A 20,156-nucleotide genomic window follows, 5' to 3' on the forward strand; every position below is an offset into this window, starting at 1 on the left:
GCAACAAAGAAAATGCCCAGGAATTCATAAAAAGTGTTTAAAACCAAGAAATGGAAAAATTTTAAACATTCCTTAAAGACACAAAAATATACTTGATGAAGTAAGAATATATACTGTGAGTTAGGACTTAGGAAAATGGAAACCACATTATATATTTCAAACAAGAAATTAACTACAGGGAAATGATTACATGGGGAATGGAAGGCAGAAAAAGTAAAAACCCTGATGCAACTCATACTGTAGGAGGATGCTACCACTCCCAAGGCTGAGGTTACAAAAGGTGAAGTTATCTGAACCTTATCTTAGAGACTCAGCCTCCAGAGCTGTCTAGTGAGACCTCTGAGGGTAATCGCCATCCCACCCCTGCCACTGCTGTTTCTGAGGAGTGTGATGGGCCTGGTTCTGGTTATGCCAAAAGACATCAGGAATGCCGCAGCCTGGAGCCAACCACTGCTGCTGGAGACAACTACTATTTGCAGAAACAATGGTGATAGATAAAAACCCAGACTCGCCTGCACCCCTCCATCCTCCACGAAGGCAGAATCTAACAAGCCAGTGTAGCAAAAGCCTGAGGAATGAGGTTAGTAAAACCTGAGACCCAGCATCAGAGTTTAAGAAGGTGTTTTGAGGGGTGCCTGGGTGGCGCAGTCAGTTAAGCATTCCACTTTGGCTCAGGTCATGATCTCGCCGTTTCCGAGTTCGGGCCTTGCGTCAGGCTCTGTGCTCACAGCTCTGAGCCCGGAGCCTGTTTCAGATTCTGTGTCTCCCTCTCTCTTTCTGCCCCTCCCCCACTCATGCACGCACGCTCTCTCTCAAAAATAAATAAAAATATTAAAAAAAAAAAAAAAAGGCGGCAAATTTTGAGTTGAGAGAGATCAAATAGTACAGCTCATCCTTTCAGCTTTTAGTACACATGTGTGAACTTCTATAAAACAATAACTATTTTTCAAGGTTCCATTGAATAAGTTGGGATTATCCTTTATAAACAAATGAAGGCACTTTTCTCCTCTCCCCCAAAAGGGAAAAGCACAGTCCCAACAGTAACTGTATCTCTCTCTGAGTGATATTAAGACCTATTCTACTGATATCACAATTCCTTAAGAACTTAATGTTCAAACTACTATTTATGGATTTATTTATATTAAGTAAACTCTACCCTAATATAGGGGTCCAAACTCACAACCCTGAAATCAAGAGCTGCATGCTCTGCTGAGACAGCCAGGCGCCCCTCAACTACACAGTCTATTTTTGTTCATAAGAGTATCAGGAGGCATCCCCCAGAGAATTCCCTGGGTTCCAAATACAGCCCTCTCTGAGCCCATTCTGTAGCAGCAGTCAATTTTTCCTTGGCAATTGGGATCAGTTACCTCAGTTAGTTGAGTAACCGCTTCTTTCCCTGCTGGTTCTGTAGCCTGAGGAATCCCAAAGGGCTGGGTGTTCGTCTCATATTCTTAAAAGTCTGTTATGTCCCTTGCTGGAAATACGCTATCTCTGAGGGTCTGTTTCTTTGGAGTTCCCCTGCTACCAAGTACTCATTAGTTAGGTTCCAGTGGACTACACTAGGTAGTCCAAAAAGAGGGTATTTACCACAGGGAATTCCTTTCTGAGGTAGTAGAGGACTAGAAGAGCCAGTGTTTAACACTAAATTAATCCAGAGACAACAGTAAGAGACAGCTACCATCTACAGGAAGAGGTGAGGGTGTAAGGACCTTGGAACTTGGAGAAAATGCCCTTGAAGAGTTGGTGCTCTGCTTGTGAGGAAAAGCATCACTTTCCTGTGAATGTCAAGGCAGGCTTCACAGACATAGTGATAGTTGAGATGGGTTTTCTGAAGGATGAGTCAAGTTTACTAGGCAGTCTGTTTAACCCAGACTACTTACACATCTACATTTTAATTAGGCCTGGTCATTTAGAAATAGTTGCAGGGCCTACCGCTTTACCACATTAAAATTATCGGTGACTGTGTAAAAACATAAATGCTATAATGTGGCCAAAATAAAAGTAGCAAGATTGAAAGCCATCCTTTCCTACTTCTGGTATGTTGGTTTAACGATAGACACTGTCTGATAGAATAGTTTCTTTGACCAGAATAGCATACATTTATGCTCGTATGGACAAGGGCATCACCATCCACTCTGAGGAAAGTAATCAGAATGCTTATAAAGGGATCAACTTAGTTACTTCACATTATTGCTGGAGCAGGATGGTATCAGATACTGGGAAGTCTCTGGATCATATCTGGGTGCAATGTCTCTTCTTTCCCTTTTTTTTAGTGCTGCCCCTATTTTCCACAACATAACTTTTTTTTCCCCTAAAGTTGGGAAAATGTTATTTGGATGCTAAAAAGGAAGTGGGTGGTAGTGAGGACAAAACACAGGAAGGACTCTTCAGAAGCAGAGAAAAATGCAACAAGAATTCGCTGGTATGAGGAGCTTATTTTGGGGTCTGTGGACAGACTGGAGTGCATATATTGATGCAGTAATCCCGAAAAAGGGACTAGGGACTGTTGGGTAAGACTGCAGGGGTCTGGCTGCGAAGCAGCTGGGAGAACATATACCTACAGATGTACTCTGAAATACATTTGCTTCATTAAACAACAAAAGTACAGAAAAGAACAGCTCAGCTTTGGCCAAGTGAAGAACAGAAAACCAGAAAAACTCAGCTGGAGAGGCACAGGGGAAGAGGCAGTGAAGAACAAACTGAGGATTTTAATTAAAACACACACACACACACACACACACACAAGAAAAACCCACCCAAACAAGAGTGAACAGTACTAATACCAAGCCCTCTCAAGTGAATCTGCTGATGCACAGACTGAAAAAACCAGGAAGGGCAAAAGTCCAGTAGGGCTCAACATCACAGCTCTGGACAGTAAACTACACAGTTTAAGATTCTCAATGCTGTGGGAATGCAAACTGGTGCAGCCACTCTGGAAAACAATATGGAGGTTCCTCAAAAAACTAAAAATAGAACTACCCTACCACCCAGCAATTGCACTATGAGGAATTTATCCACGGAATACAGGTGTGCTGTTTCAAAGGGACACATGCACCCCCATGTTTATAGCAGCACTATCCACAATAGCCAAAGTATGGAAAGAGCCCAAATGTCCATTGATGGATGAATGGATAAAGAAGATGTGGCGCATATATATATATATATATATACATATATATATATATATATATATGTATATATATATAATGGAATATTACTCAGCAATCAAAAAGAATGAAATCTTGCCATTTGCAACTATGAGGATGGAAATGGAGGGTATTATGCTAAGTGAAATTAGTGAGATAAAGACAAAAATCATATGACTTCACTCATATGAGGACTTTAAAAGACAAAACATATGAACATAAGGGAAGGGAAACAAAAATAATATAAAAACAGGGAGGGGGACAAAACAGAAGAGACTCATAAATATGGAGAACAAACTGAGGGTTACAGGAGGGGTTGTGGGAGGGGAGATGGGCTAAATGGATAAGAGGCACTAAGGAATCTACTCCTGAAATCATTGTTGCACTATATGCTAACTAATTTGGATGCAAATTTTAAAAAATTAAAATTAAAAAAAAAAATCAACTCAAAAAAAAAGTAAAAATATAAAGTTACCCTGATAAAGAAAACAGAGAAAGACACTAAAAGAAAAAAAATGTACAGACCAACATATTTCATAAATGCAGATGCAAAAATCCTCAACAAAACATTGACAAATTGAATTTAACAATAAAGCACTGTGACCAGTGGGGTGTCTCTCAGGAAGGGAATGTTGAAAATCAATTAATGCAACTTACCATACCAATAGAATAAAAAGGAAAAGAACAAATAATAATTTATGTACATTAAAAAAAAGCATTTCACCTAAGTCAACATTCAGCCATAACAGAAACTCTCAGCAAACTGTAGAAAAGAGATTTTACAAGACTTCATACGGAGTATCTACAAAAAAACAAAAACAAAAACAAAACAAAACAAAACCCAAAAACCTGTCAGCTATAAGCCTACATACTGATGACAGACTGAATGCTTTCTCCCTAAGATCAGCATTAAAGCAAGGACGTCCATTCTCACTATCTCTATTCCATCTTGTACTGGAGGTTTAACCAGTGCAATAAGACAAGAAAAAAAAAAAAATAAAGCCATTTAGATTAAAAAATAAAAAGATTCTCAATGCTGTGATGCTTGGGTACCAAAGACTTAAGATAGAGAAAAATTTAAAGGTGCAGCCTATGCTTGTCCTCTGACTTGACAGGAGATTCAAAGTGCAGAGCAGATGAAAAAGTGGAAAGAGAGGCTTGAGAAAAAGTATTATTCTTCAGAAATTCAAGATGACTACCAGCTTGTCACTCAACAAGAATTTCGAGAGTAAGTATGTGTTCTAACCAGGGCACTCTGGGATATCATGATATGGTGACTGGGGACATGAATTACATTATTTTCCTGAAATCAGAACCTTATTCTGAGATGCCACCCCCTTTTTTTTCATCTTTTTACTCAACTTTGAAATTAACCAGAAAGCACAATACTCCATTTGTTTAAATGTAAGGTGAGAGTGAAACCAACTGCTTTTACTCTTACATCTCCAAATAGGAACTGCCATTTATATTTAAAAAAACTTTTTTTTCAAGTTTATTCATTTTTGAGAGATAGAGACAGAGTGCAAGCAGGGGTGGGGCAGAGAGAGAGAGGGAGACAAAGAACCCGAAGCAGGTTCTGGGCTCCAAGCCTGCACAGAGCCCTACACAGGGCTTGAACTCACGAACCTGAGATCATGACCTGAGCTGAAGTTGGATGACTGAGCCACCCAGGTGCTCCCCCTTTTAAGTTTTTTAACGGGAACTGCCATTTATATTTAATATGCACAGGAGACCCTGTTCTCCACTATTTTAGAATATAAGATCCATAATTGGCCCTATTAGGCATGTTTTAGAAGCTTAAAGTATTATCTTCCCACCCCAAGTACTTCACAAAAGGCACTAATAACCTGCTGTCTCTCTATGCACGAAGGCATGTTACTGACCCATTCTCTGCTTCCTTCTAAATTATCCTGCAGACTCTTTTTGTATGCCGTGGAGCTGGAGAAAGAATTACACTACGTCAGTTTAAAACTAAACCGAGTGATGAGAAGGATTTCAGCTCTACAAAATTAAGACAAGTGCAGGTGAGAATCTGTGATACAATCATTGAGCATTTGTAACAAAGATTTATCCCTGTACTGAATTATTTCCTAAACATGTACCCATTTCAGGTACACTTTAAAAACACTGTACCACCTATCATCAAGCTATCATCAAAGTATAATTACCAAAATGATTTCACCAAAAGATTTCCAGAAATTAAGTACCCCTGAATGGGCCCCACTGTGCAATCCAAACAGCACACTTCCAGAGTATACACACCGGTACACGTAAATGATTTTATAAAGAGATTTATTATTAAATTCTAGGAATGTGGAGTTAAAGTATCAAATGCTGCATATAGTTCATGGGGCAGGTCTCTAACTAATAGGTCATAAGCAGTTTTCTCAATGTTACCTAGAGTATAGGAACTGTTAGGTGTTTTCATCATGTACCATGTTATAACTTGTCCTGGCCATAAATAAATTAATAAATATCTATGATTATGGAAAACCATTATATAAGACCCCAAATAAAGTAATCTCACCTCCATTCCTCCCAGTTTGAGGTCATCTAGAAAAAGCTAAAGTGTACAAGAACAAACTTACCAATCATCTACAGAATTTTCACTAATATTTTCAAACTGGAAATTCATCCAAAAAGTTTCTAAAGTAACACATTTAAAGGTTCCTAAGCATTTCCTCAACTACTCTAAAAGCAAAATATACTGTAAAAACAAAGAGCAAGGTAGGAGTATCAGAGTTATGAGAAGTCAACTTAATATATGAGAAATATGAATGAGGGTGCCGCAAAACCCGTCTGAGTGGTTGTAAAGTTGTGTGAGGTAACTCTTCTATATTTTTAGCACGTTACATAAGTCCTCCTGGAAGAGCCATATGTTCTCTTGGCCCAAACAACATCATCTCACCATCATACTCAATTTCCACATTGGTGCTCAATAGATTTTAAATCTACCCACCTTCCTCAAGCCAGCCATGCACGCTCTTTTCTTAGAAACTGTACCTCAAAAGTATGCTTAATAGAATAATTCATTCCAACAAGAAATGCTGACTGTTCTCTCTGCATCTTCTAGACTTCCACAACGCATTTAACAACATGGCCTTCCCTAGTCTTACCACTCCCCAGAGCTGTAGCCAGCCAAGCGGCTTAGTAACCATGTTGTCCCCCCGTGGTCCCTGAATGAGGTAATTCCAACAAAGCCCAAGAACATTAAGGCAAAGAAACACTTGAGGTCTCGATTTTTTGTTTTTTAACATCTAGTGAAAACAAAAAACATTTACAATGACTTAGAACATTCAAGTTCTTTTATTACAAAAGTCTATACAATGAAGTGCCAGACACAGCAATGCGATTATATTGGTGGTCATATATATCTATATATTATTTGTATATAGATATACTGTTTTTACTTGTACCAAAGTAAAACTCATCACAAACTGCCTAGTTCTACCACCTACTGCTCAACTATGACACACAAGTACTGTCACATAGCGTAAGTGCTGCCATGCTACTTTTATCTATTCTACTCGCAGCCAAACATTAACAGTGAATAATCAACACCATGAAGCAGCTGTTAATTCTAAAATGAAACCAGTCAGGCCACTGACTTATAAAAATATGGTACTCATATAGATTTAGCATTATAAAGAAGGAATATATTATTTAAAACATTTAAATAGTGCATATGGACATTTTTGCATGTGGTATATATCAACATTCATATAAAACAATACACAGTGCACATTAAATTAGATGTTTGGATACACTCCTGTCTGGAGACTGAAAGAAATAAATGCACACTGCATGCTGGATTCAAATCAAAGTGATATGATACTTGTTTTGGCATTTTCAATTTCATTTTTCTAGGTATACGTTATGAACAACCTAGGCATACCAAAAGGAAACCACACAAAAAGGGCTGGATTTAGTGCTTTATTCCCCAGTAAAACTACATGTTCACCACCAATGAACATTCCCTCCCCCCGAAAAAGGCATTGCACACATAGGTGAAATGTGAAACACTAGAAACACTACTTATTACCAAGCTACTTCATGTGCTTACTATGTAATAGTGCTGCAAGTCTGAGGTTCGTGCTTCCCTCACTTTTATTAAAGAATGTTGCAGAGGTCCATTTTTACATGGAACTGTTAATATTAGCTAGTTAAGAAAATCACGCATGAGTCAATGCATGCAAACCATGGGCACAAAGTGAGACACTCATCAATCCAAAAAAGCACCAAGAAAAGAATTAACACTTAGATTAAGCCTGACCAGAATATGCTATTACTACTGTTAGCCCAAATAAAGTCACCATTCTGTGAAAACGATGAGCAGAATGATACCAGAAGAGTACTTGAAGGAAAGCCATGCAAAGCCAAAGAACAAAAAATCAGCTTAGAGTATATGACAAGGGGCATACCACTAGACATCTTTGAACACCACTACACAGCTGCTTTAAATAGCATGTGCTGAGCCAAAGTGGTCCTGTTAGAGGATGTTTTCTTCATGGATTTGGCCAATTAAAAGAGAAAAAAAAAAATGATGTGACCCCCGGAAGGTACATGTAAAAAATGCAGTGGTATAGCCCTTGTTAAGAACAGATTTGATTCACGCATAATGACTCTTTTGCCAACTTAGGCCCATCTGATTGAACACACAAATCTGAGCACCATCAGTGTTCCTACACAGACATGGCTATTTTCTCACATTATCTGGAGGTGGGTGGAAGGAAAAAGTACAGGATCTGATGCAGACAAATCACATCATCACCAGCTGAAAAAGAATAACTGAGGAAACAAACAGTAACTTATGTCCCATAGGCAGCATGTGAAATGATTCAGTTCTGTGTGTGATGTGTGGTGTGTGTGTTCACTATACTAATAAACAAGGTCACTTTTTGGTGTGCCCTCTGTTATCTTCATCCAGGAGCTGTGTGACCACTGAATTGCAAAATTTTGCTAACATATTACCTGTGAGAAACTTTCACTTTGGAAATTAAACAGAAATGTGTTCCACAGTAGGACTTGAAATTTCAGTTTGAGTTTGGTTTTCTAAGAAAACATAAGACATAGTTGCATATGTGCACATTTATAGGCTTTTCTTTCAAATTTTCAGTCATTCTGTAAGAAAAAGGCAACCGAAGAATTCAATGTGAAGATGTTCCTCTCAATTTTCTTCAGTAATTAAAAAAATAATAATAAAAGCAAAGTTGGTAACAACAAAAAGCTTGTATCGCCAAAGTTCTTGAAGTTGAAAGAATAAAGTACTAGTCTTTTGCTAACAGGATGTATCTGTAGTACAAAACAATGAAGAAAACTGATGTTTGCTAAAGGTGAAGAGGACAGTCTGTGGTTAATATGGAACACCACGCTCCCTAGAGAGGGTCTACTTACCCTCCCATCATTCTCTAGTGGCACCACAACCAAGTACAAAGTGATACTTTCTGAGTGCCTGACAAAATGAACTCAAGTACCAGCCAAGTACACACGATGATTGCTTCAGGGAATACAACTGATTTTTATGATGTTTTCAAGGAGTATATTTTATATGGATTTTGAAGAATCTTGTTTGCTGATAAGAACTTCAAGAAGCCTAAGTTTGGCTTTAATTTTCTTGTACTCCCTGTACTCCTCAAGCACTGGAACACGATCCTCCTTCTGGGCATTCCTAGGGAAGAAAATAAAATCTGTAATATTCTGGAGATCATCTGAAAAAATAAAGTCCCAGAACTTGTCCTGATGTGAGACACAATGTTACCAAATGTAAATTCAAATAAAAAAACTGTTCTGCAAGAAGATAGATTACTGCACTAATTCCCCGCACCCCATCCCCAAGGAACAATCCTAAAATACTTTTTTTGATGAATTTCTCTACTGACAGATTCAATAATGCTATACTTATCGATGTTCATTGCAGAGAACCAGGCAGAAGCCAAATACTTTAGTATGACACGCGCTGCTAGACTGTGTCAGGTCTGGAAGTGTATATCAAGTGCTAGAGGATTACAGTCAGTGATTTCATACATTTACTGTACTATGGCTTCAGTGAATTGAGAAGTAAAAGATCTTACCCACAGAAAAAAGCAGTTTTCTCACTTTATATTAATGACCCAATCCAATTCAGTTTAATCTCTAGATAAAGCATCAAATCATCCGAAGTATAATTACAAAAAAGTTTTCTTCCATTAAGGCAAAGAATAAGAAGGTACTTGAAAAAACGCATTCTTACACTGGTGTTTTTTAACCATTTTTGCCCACTATATAGAAAATTCTCAAAGTAAACACAGTTTGGAATTTGTAATACAGCTCCTGGCTTGTTAAGACCACCCAGTTACATACATGGAGAAACTTTTCTGAGGTCTGAGATAACATTCATTTCTGTCCATCATCTGAACTAGAATGTATTTTTCTTAAAGAGTTCCACTGAGTCAACTGTGCCCCAGTTATATAAAAACACATGCCATACTGTATTCTAGGAGCCACACTACTGACTGGCACCCTGTTGCACACCCTGAAAATGCGAAGCCTGGAATGGCCCAACATGCAGCCTAAGTAGCCACAGTCTTAGTGTAAGGATCCACACTAGCTGTCACAGGACCCTTTACAAAAGGAAAAACCTTTTGTTTCACAAACACTGCCAAAAGGGTGAGGATGTAGAATTAAAAAACACAACATAACTGCCACTCAACCAAGCCCCTCTAGAACAACTCTGAAATATTTTATCAGGTATTGTTCCCCTAGCTCTTTTTCTTGCCATTAATAGCAGGACTTCCAAGTAAAAAAGGAATGTTTTCTACTTTTTTTTTCAATGATAACATGCTTATGTGCACAATTTATTTCTATTCCTATATATTCCTTTAATTTACCATATAAGCACTTAAGTTTAAGAAGAAGGAAGACTCGGGGCACCTGGGTGGCTCAGTCGGTTAAGCGTCTGACTTTGGCTTAGGTCATGATCTCATGGTTCGTGAGTTCGAGCCCCACATGGGTCTCTGTGTTGAGCTCAGAGCTTGGAGCCTGCTTCAGATTCTGTGATTCTGTGTCTCCCTCTCTCTCTGCCCCTCCCCCGCTAGTGCTCTGTCTGTCTCTCTCTCTCTCTCAAAAATAAACATTGTAAAATAACTAAAAAAAAAAAAAAAGGAAGAAGGAAGACTCAATTTTGTGATGTTCAACAAACCTTCCATTCTGTTGATAAAATGCTTCTTCAAATTCCCGTAACGTTTTACGTAGCTTCTTCTTTTCAGCTCTAGCTTTCCAAAGTTGTTCCAGTAATTCAGGCCTGAAATTTAAATGGAAAGAAAACATTATTGAAAGAACATTTTGACTCTTACCAGGGGTTCAAACACTGGCTGCAAACTAAAGCACCTCTACAGCAGTATTTAAAAAAACTTTTTCCCTAGGTAATCTTAAAGTGAAACCAGCGCTACTGTGGAAAACAGTATGGAGACTGCTCAAAAAATTAAAAACAGAAGTTACCATATGATCCAGTAATTCCACTCCTGAGTATTCACCAAAAGAAAACAAAAACCCTAATTTGAAGAGAGATAGGCACCCTTATGTTTATTGCACCATTATTTACAATAGCCAAGATATGGAAGCAATCCAAGTGTCCATCAGTAGAGTAATGGATAAAGAAGATGTGGTGTACATAAACACACACACACACAGAAATATTACTTGGCCATAAAAAAGTAGGAGATCTTGCCATTTGCAACAACATGGATGAAACTAATGGGTATATAATGCTAAATGAATTAAGTCAGAGAGATAAAGACAAATACCCTATGATTTTACTTATATGTGGAATCTAAAAAACAAAATGAACAAATAATAGCGGTCTCATCAATACAGAGAACAAACTGGGTGGCTGTGAGGGAGGTAGACAGGTGAGGAGATAGATACAATAGGTGAACGGGATCTGAATGAGGCACAAACTTCCACTTATAAAATAAGTAAGTCACAAAGATGGAAAGTACAGCCCAGGGAATGTAGTCAATAATACTACAATATCATTGTATGGTGACCACACTTGCTGTGGTGAGCACTGAGTAATATATAGAATTGTCAAATCAATATGGTGTACACCAACCTGAAACTAATAGAGCATGTTGGTTATACCTCAATTAAAAAAAAAAAAAAAAAAAGTGAAGCCAGGGCTGAAAACCAGTTACACACCATATCAGGGAAAGAAGCTGAGAGAGAACAAACCTAACTCAGCTGATTCCTGTACTCCGTTATGAAGCAAATGCAGGATTTTAGTTTCTTTAATTTTTAAAACACAGTAAGTGATTTATAAATCACACTCTAAAAAGGGTCCATCTCTGAAGCACTACATTAATTCCCTCCAAGTGCTTGTTTACTTAACATTTACACCGGCATGTAAATTTTATTATACAAATAGGTTAAAATCACAAACAGCAAACATACATAGAAGCTGCTCGAGTACTTGACAATCGGAGATCCAGAGCCAGTTTTTCCTGATTTTCTTCAACATCAGATTCAGAGTTTTCCAATGAAGACTGTGCCTGCACAGCAGTTTTCAAGATATCAGTTAGCTCAGAGGACAGAGTAACACCATCTTCTTCTTCTTCCTAAAAAGTTATTGAACAGATAAACAAGCCATGACTCAACTTTTTCCTTAAGAAAGACATCAGAGAATGAATTCTCTTAAGGATTACCTTGATTTCTTCAAAAAAATGGGCAGTTTCTCCTTCTATGATTGGTTGTAACATCTGACCCCTTCGCTTGGTAGATGGAGATCCCTGTAACATACAAATGGTTTACACTTTAAATATTTAAAGCATTCAAGGAAGCTTCATTCACTATGAACAGATATAAAACTTTTATTTTCAAAATCTTAACCACATGAAATAAAATTTTTAGGATTCCTTAGTAAATTTATTTTTGTTTATGTTTTCTTATTACGTATGCACAAGAGTGCTAAATGTTCATTTATGTCTGGATACTCTAAAAGCACTCATTCAATAAATATTTTTTAAAAAAGAAAGTATTACATGCAATTTTATTTGGACCATTTGCCTTTTTAACAATAGCTGTCAATAGCTTTCATTTTCCTTTTTTATGGCTAACTGATATTCCATTATTTGGGTAAAGCACAATTTGTTTATCTATCAGTTGCTGGACATGTGGATTTTTTCCTATATTTTAGCCATTAGGAATGATGCTGTATGAACAATTGTGTACAAGTTTTTGTACAGACATATTTTCAATTCTCTGAGGCATATACCTAGAAGGAGAATTGCTAGGTCAGATGGCAACTCTATGTTTAACCTTTTGAGGAACTGCCAAACTAGTTATAAAAGTAGCTGCACCATTTAACATTCTATCAGCAGTGTGTAAGCATTCCAATTTCTCCACATCCTTGTCCACACGGTTATCTTTTCTCATTAAAGCCATACTAGTGGGTATAAAGTGGTATGTGAATGTGGTTTATTGCATTTCCTAATAACTAATGATGCTGAACATCTTGTCAAGTGCTTAATGCCACTTATAGATCGCTGAAGAAATGTTTATTCAAATCCTTTGTCCACTTTTTAATTGGGTTATTTAACTTTTTATTATTAAACTCTAAGAGTTCTTTATATATTCTGGTAACAGTCCCTTATCAGATACATGATTTACAAACATTTTATCCCATTCCGTTGGTTGCCTTTTCAATTCAAAATGTCCTTTCATGCACGATTTTCTTTTTAATTTTGATGAGGTCCAATTTATTTTACTTTTTTTTTTTTGACAGTGTTTTTGCTGTCATATCCAAGAAAACTGGCCTAATTCAAGATTGCAAAGATTTATTCTTCTATTTCCTATGACTTTTATAGTTTTAGCTCTTACAATTAGGTCAATGAACCATTCTGAGTTAAATTTTGTGTGAGATAAGGGTCTACATTCGTGCTTTTTTTTTTTTTTTGCATGTGAATACTCAATGGTCTCAAGAACATTTGCTGAAAAAAATTATTCTTTCCTATCAAATTGTCTTGGCTTAACTTTTGGTTTTTTTTAATGAAATTTATTGTCAAATTGGTTTCCATACCACATCCAGTGCTCATCCCAAAAAATGCCTCTTCAATACCCATCACCCACCCTCCCCTCCCTCCCACCCCCCATCAACCCTCAGTTTGTTCTCAGTTTTTAAGAGTCTCTTATGCTTTGGTTCTCTCCCACTCTAACCTCTTTTTTTTTTTTTTTTCCTTCCCCTCTTCCATGGGTTTCTGTTAAGTTTCTCAGGATCCACATAAGAGTGAAAACATATGGTATCTGTCTTTCTCTGTATGGCTTATTTCACTTAGCATCACACTCTCCAGTTCCATCCACGTTGCTACAAAATGCCATATTTCGTTCTTTCTCATTGCCATGTAGTACTCCATTATGTATATAAACCACAATTTCTTTATCCATTCATCAGTTGATGGACATTTAGGCTCTTTCCATAATTTGGCTATTGTTGAGAGTGCTGCTATAAACATTGGGGTACAAATGCCCCTATGCATCAGCACTCCTGTATCCCTTGGGCAAATTCCTAGCAGTGCTATTGCTGGGTCATAGGGTAGGTCTATTTTTAATTTTCTGAGGAACCTCCACACTGCAAAACTAATGTGTTTCAAACACATAAAATAATCAGCAAGGTCGCAGGATACAAAATTAATGTACAGAAATCAGTTGCATTCTTATACACTAATAATGAAGCAACAGAAAGACAAATAAAGAAAATGATCCCATTCACAACTGTACCAAGAATCCTACAATACCTAGGAATAAACCTAACCAAAGATGTAAAAGATCTGTATGCTGAAAAAGCTTATGAAGGAAACTGAAGAAGATACCAAGAAATGGAAAAAATAATCCATGCTCATGGATTGGAAAAGTAAATATTGTTAAGATGTCAATACTACTCAAAGCAATCTACACATTCAAAGCAATACCAATTAAAATTGCATCAGCATTCTTCTCGAAGCTAGAACAAGCAATCCTAAAATTTGTATGGAACCACAAAAGACCCAGAATAGCCAAAGTAATATTGAAGACGACCAAAGCAGGAGGCATCACAATCCCAGACTTTACCCTCTACTACAAAGCTGTAAGCATCAAGACAGCATGGTATTGGCACAAAAACAGACACATACACCAATGGAATAGAATAGAGACTCCAGAATTGAACCCACAAAAGTATGGCCAACTCATCTTTGACAAAGCAGGAAAGAATATCCAATGGAAAAAAGACAGTCTCTTTAACACATGGTGCTGGGAGAACTGGACAGCAACATGCAGAAGAATGAAACTAGACCACTTTCTTACACCATTCACAAAAATAAACTCAAAGTGGATGAAAGACCTGAATGTGAGACAGGAAACCATCAAAACCCTAGAGGAGAAGCAGGAAAAAACCTCTCTGACCTCAGCCGCAGCAATTTCTTACTTGACACATCTCCAAAGGCAAGGGAATTAAAAGCAAAAATGAACTACTGGGACCTCATGAAGATAAAAAGCTTCTGCACAGCAAAGGAAACAATCAACAAAACTAAAAGGCAACTGATGGAATGGGAAAGGATATTTGCAAATGACCAATCGGATAAAGGGCTAGTATCCAAAATCTATGAAGAGCTCACCAAACTCCACACCCGAAAAACAAATAATCCAGTGAAGAAATGGACAGAAAACATGAACAGACACTTCTCTAAAAAAGATATCCATATGGCCAACAGGGACATGAAAAGATGCTCAACATCACTCCTCATCAGGGAAATACAAATCAAAACCACACTGAGATATCACCTCACGCCAGTCAGAGTGGCTAAAATGAGCAAATCAGGAGACTATAGATGCTGGAGAGGATGTGGAGAAATGGGAACCCTCTTGCACTGTTGGTGGGAATGCAAATTGGTGCAGCCGCTCTGGAAAACAGTGTGGAGGTTCCTCAAAAAATTAAAAATACATCTACCCTATGACCCAGCAATAGCACTGCTAGGAATTTACCCAAGGGATACAAGAGTGCTGATGCAGAGGGGCACTTGTACCCCAATGTTTATAGCAGCACTTTCAACAATAGTCAAATTATGGAAAGAGCCTAAATGTCCATCAACTGATGAATGGATAAAGAAGTTGTGGTTTATACATACAATGGAATACTACTTGGCAATGAGAAAGAATGAAATATGGCCTTTTGTAGCAACGTGGATGGAACTGGAGAGTGTTATGCTAAGTGAAATAAGTCATACAGAAAAAAATAGATACCATATGTTTTCACTTTTATGTGGATCCTGAGAAACTTAACAGAAGACCATGGGGGAGGGGAAGGGGAAAAAAAGAGAGGGAGGGAAGCAAACCACAAGAGACTCTTAAAAACTGAGAACAAACTGAGGGTTGATGGGGGATGGGAGGGAGGGGAAAGTGTGTGATGGGCATTGAGGAGGGCACCTGTTGGGATGAGTAAGGGGTATTGTAAGAAAACCAATTTGACAATAAATTTCATATTAAAACACACACACACGCGCGTGCACACGCACGCACGCACACTTAAATTGAAAGAAACTAGGCCAGCGTCTGAAATTTGTTTTTTGTGGGGGACACCTGCTGGCTCATTTGGTTAAGCATTCAACTCTTGATTTCACCTCAGGTCATGGTTGTGAGATCGAGTCCCATGTGAGCCCCATGTTGCATCAGGCTGTGTGCTGGGCATGGACCTGCTTAAGAATCTTTCTTCCTCTCCCTTTGCCCCTCCCCACTTGTACTGGGAAGGGGAAGGGAGCGAGGAAGAGAGGGGGAGAGAGAGGGAGGGAGAGAGAGAGAAAGAGAAGGGAAGAGAAAAGAGAGGGAGGGAGGGAAAGAAAGGAAGAGAGAGAGAGGAAGAGAAGAAGGAAGGAAGGAAGGAAGGAAGGAAGGAAGGAAGGAAGGAAGGAATCGTTTTTTTTAATTCCACAACGTAGCTGACCCTGGGTGTATCACTCCTTAGCCCCAGTTTCATCATGTGTGAAAAGGAGGCTATTATGTGCTACCTGTTCTGACTTGTCAAGATTTAATAACATCTTCTTTTATGATATACATAGAGTGCTTTTACAAGTGCCTGGGAGATGGGAGGTACACACTGATTGTTAATTTCCTATCTTCTAAAAACAGTAACCTCACCTTACATATACAATTCTTGCTACTTTAGCTGTGTATTTCTCCAATATACCACCATAAAAGTATTTTTTAAAGGGTAGGCCTTGGTAAAATGAACTAGATAAAGCTTTGTGTGTTTTACTCACAAGGACAGGAGTGATGCTAGCTCTTGTCAGCATCTGTTTTACAAGTCTGTATCTCTCATAGAGAGGTTTCACAATGTGTCTTTCTTCCCTGGTCACCTAAAGCAAGGAAAATGGCAATTACCTAGTCATCAGAAAATCTGAAGTCCAAAGCATTAAGCAATATGACTTTCACCCAATTTTTAAGAAGTTATTTTAAATAAATAGGCAATCTCATGAATGCAGGAAACAGTGCTCTATGAAACAGCTCTGCAGATGTGGGCCACAAAGGAGATTCGGGATCTTTTTTAAGATGGAAAATCAAATGTCTTTAGCAAGAGACACTTACCGGCCTTCCATGTTGACTTTCATAGTAAAGAAGACTTTTCTGGAGAGAAGTTTTCTCTTCTATCAAGTGATCTTTTGTCATTTTCTACAATTTAAAAGAAAAAAAAAAAAAAAAAAAAACACTCTCACTGGCATCATCATGATTTTCATCATCCCCACAACGTAAATAACTAGGGTAAAAGGGCAGCCAATCACCACTCCAGCCCAGAATAATACAGTCTTTCCTGGGGCACCTGGCTGGTTCAGTCTGTTAGTATGCAACTCCTGATCTTGGGGTTGTGAGTCTGAGCTCCATGATGGATATAAAGATTACTTAAAAAAAATTTTTTTTAAAAAGAATGCAGCCTTTCCTTACAGATTTGCAGACATTTTTCGAATGTGGTCTTCTAATAAGGAGGTACCAACCCTCTTTGGTGGCTTATTTATATTTTACCTAAATAAATTATGAATACTGGCTTAGTGACCTTGGGTAAGTTAAATTCTTTTTGTCCAATATTCTAATCTATAAAGTAGGGATACTAGACCCTACCTCATAGGGCTTTATTGAGGACTAAATGAGTTAATATGTTACAAAGGCATTTATAATAGTGCCTACCTACCACACAACAGGCACACACAAATGCCTATTGTTTAATTTTGCAGTCTTCTATTAGCATTATAACTATAATTTCATATATACACATAAAACACACACACACAATAGCACAGATCTAATAATCTAGCATTTCTACTAAACTATTAAGAAAATCTGGCAGCAGTATAGTAGATAAATCTTGAAAAAGTGAAACACTGCCAATTTGTGACCTAGACTTTTACTATATAAGCTCAGTTTCCCTTCCTATATAACGCTTTCTTTACATGCAATACTCATCTCCTATCTTTCAGTACTCTAAACTGTAACGGAGGAAAGACATCCCAAATTTATTTGCCCATAGAACCTTCCCACTTTGTTCCACAGGACCACCTTTTAACATCCCAACAAACCGATGTTCCACTGAACAGCCTTTTGAACACCAGACCAAATAGACTCTCTACTTACTCCCAGGGTGAGACAATCTATGTTTCTCACCAGAGTGGAAGAGAGGTAAAATTAAAAAAAAAAAAAAAAAAAATTCACTGGATAATATCTTCCTATAACTACTACATTAGATTATATACATCCAGTAGAGGACAGCTATGGATAGCCTATAAAACACTGTGATTTCAACCTCAAGCCAGCACCTTAAACCTAAGACAATGAATTCAAATTACGATGATCCAATCAAAATCATCTCTAGAGACTCTTAAAAACTGAGAACAAACTGAGGGTTGATGGCGGGTTGGAGGGAGGGGAGGGTAGGTGATGGGTACTGAAGAGGGCATCTTTTGGGATGAGCACTGGGTGTTGTATGGAAACCAATTTGACCATAAATTTCATATATTAAAAAAAAAATCATCTCTAGAAAACTGGGTGGAGAGAGGGGACAGGAGGTTGGCTGATCTAACACAAAACTGAAAAATACGAAAAGTGGAGGGAGGGAAGTGATTAAAAATGCTAATCTAGCCCTGTTCAAGGGAGACAAACACTTCCAATATTTCGATTTTGAGAAAGGTGTACTCTGTTGTCAAGCTAGGGATGAGCATCAGGATCAGGGCTCATCACGGCCTACACAAAAGTTCACCTGAGACCAACTCTGTATTCTCTCAGCAAATCTCATTTGATAAACAATTTGGGTTGCCAAATGCTCTGACCAGGACTGTCCTAGGAATGGGCTTTATTGAGTTACAGTTCTTCGAAAAAACTCTTTTATTTAATCCTCACAACCATATTGTGTTAGCACTTTAAAGGACATAATCATATCCATGTGAGTCATAGGACTGTTGAAAGGACACAGGGGCAAAATGGAAATAACACAATGAGTCAGGGCCTGCAAAAGCTAAGAACTCAATACAAGTAACTATTAAGACACAAGGCTAAGACTCAAGCTCAGTTATGTTTACACTCTTTATACACTCATCTTGCCAAGTGTCTCCAATATAAATAAACAGATCAGCATTCTCGTTTCTTTAGTTTTACTTTTTTTTTTTTTTTAAGCTCTTATTCCCGAGTAGTCTCTTCACCCAATGTAGGGCTCAAACTCACTCCCAAGCCCCTGACAGAGTCGCATGCTTTACCAACCAAGCCAGCCAAGTGCCCCTTAGTTTTACTACTGTGACTCAGTCCCAGAATGACTGGACACTTAGGGTGTGGAGATAAAAACATGTTTATCTGCAAACTTGGGGAGCATCCTCAAACCAGTAAGACCACCTACACAATTCTATGCCACTGGGGTAATTATTTTGTTTCAGGGACTCTAAAGGCTAGTCTGGGCAAAAAGCATAGGTCAAGATTACTTTGATATCTTCTGGAAGACACCTCTCAACACGTTTTTCTTTCAGTCTTTTCAGAATAAGTTCAAGTGTTGCTTCCTTAGATGGCTTCTTCTCCTTCTGAATAACCCTGGATTCATCTTCATTCTCTTCATCTTCATGGTCTAGAGAAGAGCCAAAGCTTTTTGGAAGAGTGTTACTACGTGGGCGTGTCTGAGGTACAAATTCTCCATCAGAGCTTTTGTGTTTTGCATCTACATTTCAGAACCAAGACCACAGGTTAGTAATATTGACTTTGTTAAAGATGCAAAAGAATAAGCATGATATACAACAGGAGAGTAGACATTAACAGCACACAGGCTCAGATATTTCAAAGTTAAATGAAATATTTAAATTCTACAGATAGCAAGCTATACCATTCATTCTTTCAGCCATTATTCATAGAAAACCTACCATAAAGAAAGATTCTCTAATAAGCACTGGTGATACAGTAATAAACAAAGAGACATGGTCCCTGTTTTCATGGAGCATATATTCAAGGAAGTAAAAACAAAAAACAAGTAATCAGATTCATAAAATAATTTCAAAGAGTGCTAAGTGCTATAAAAAGAACAGGGGACTGCCATTTGCAACTACGTGGATGGAACTGAAGGGTATTATGCTAAGTGAAATTAGTCAGAGAAAGACAAATATACGACTTCACTCATGAGGACTTTAAAATACAAAACAGATGAACATAAGGGAAGGGAAGCAAAAATAATACAAAAACAGGGAGGGGGACAAAGCATAAGAGACTCTTAAATATGGAGAACAAACAGAGTGTTACTGGAGGGGTTGTGGGACGGGGGATGGGCTAAATGGGTAAGGGGCATTAAGGAATCTACTCCTGAAATCATTGTTGCACTATATGCTAACTAACTTAGATAGATGTACATTTAAAAAAATAAATTAAAAAAAAAAAAAAGAAGAGAACAGGGGATGACATCACAGTGCCAAAAGGAACGTGGTTTGGGGGAAGAGCGACTACATTGAATGGACTGACAAAAAAGGAATTTCTGAGATGGTGACATCCTAA

The 20,156-nt window shown here is 37.9% G+C and overlaps 2 protein-coding genes across 14 annotated transcripts in view; one reads left to right on the forward strand and one right to left on the reverse strand.

Annotated features, from left to right (window-relative positions):
• The window catches only part of PKD2L2 (polycystin 2 like 2, transient receptor potential cation channel), a 43,102-nt gene extending 34,730 nt beyond the window's left edge, over positions 1 to 8,372 (forward strand). For all 4 annotated transcript variants that reach the window (XM_042935972.1, XM_042935998.1, XM_042935990.1 and 1 more), the window contains 3 exons: positions 4,262 to 4,374; positions 5,063 to 5,170; positions 8,263 to 8,372. In XM_042935972.1, the coding sequence (XP_042791906.1) occupies positions 4,262 to 4,374; positions 5,063 to 5,159 (210 nt within the window). In that variant the 3' untranslated portion in view covers positions 5,160 to 5,170; positions 8,263 to 8,372. The remainder of the gene's footprint in view (positions 1 to 4,261; positions 4,375 to 5,062; positions 5,171 to 8,262) is intronic.
• FAM13B (family with sequence similarity 13 member B) overlaps positions 5,422 to 20,156 on the reverse strand; it is an 88,812-nt gene continuing 74,077 nt past the window's right edge. For 6 of the 10 annotated variants that reach the window (XM_042935958.1, XM_042935949.1, XM_042935930.1 and 3 more), the window contains 7 exons: positions 19,106 to 19,335; positions 16,734 to 16,817; positions 16,409 to 16,504; positions 11,825 to 11,908; positions 11,574 to 11,737; positions 10,324 to 10,425; positions 7,067 to 8,814 (listed from right to left, as the gene is read on the reverse strand). In XM_042935958.1, coding sequence (XP_042791892.1) covers positions 8,691 to 8,814; positions 10,324 to 10,425; positions 11,574 to 11,737; positions 11,825 to 11,908; positions 16,409 to 16,504; positions 16,734 to 16,817; positions 19,106 to 19,335 — 884 coding nt within the window. In that variant the 3' untranslated portion in view covers positions 7,067 to 8,690. Of the gene's footprint in view, positions 8,815 to 10,323; positions 10,426 to 11,573; positions 11,738 to 11,824; positions 11,909 to 16,408; positions 16,505 to 16,733; positions 16,818 to 19,105; positions 19,336 to 20,156 lie in introns of all 10 variants that reach the window. The other 4 variants (XM_042935890.1, XM_042935883.1, XM_042935901.1 and 1 more) reach the window with 2 other exon arrangements.

This window comes from Panthera leo, chromosome A1 (genome assembly GCF_018350215.1).
Source record: "Panthera leo isolate Ple1 chromosome A1, P.leo_Ple1_pat1.1, whole genome shotgun sequence".
NCBI lineage: Eukaryota > Metazoa > Chordata > Mammalia > Carnivora > Felidae > Panthera > Panthera leo.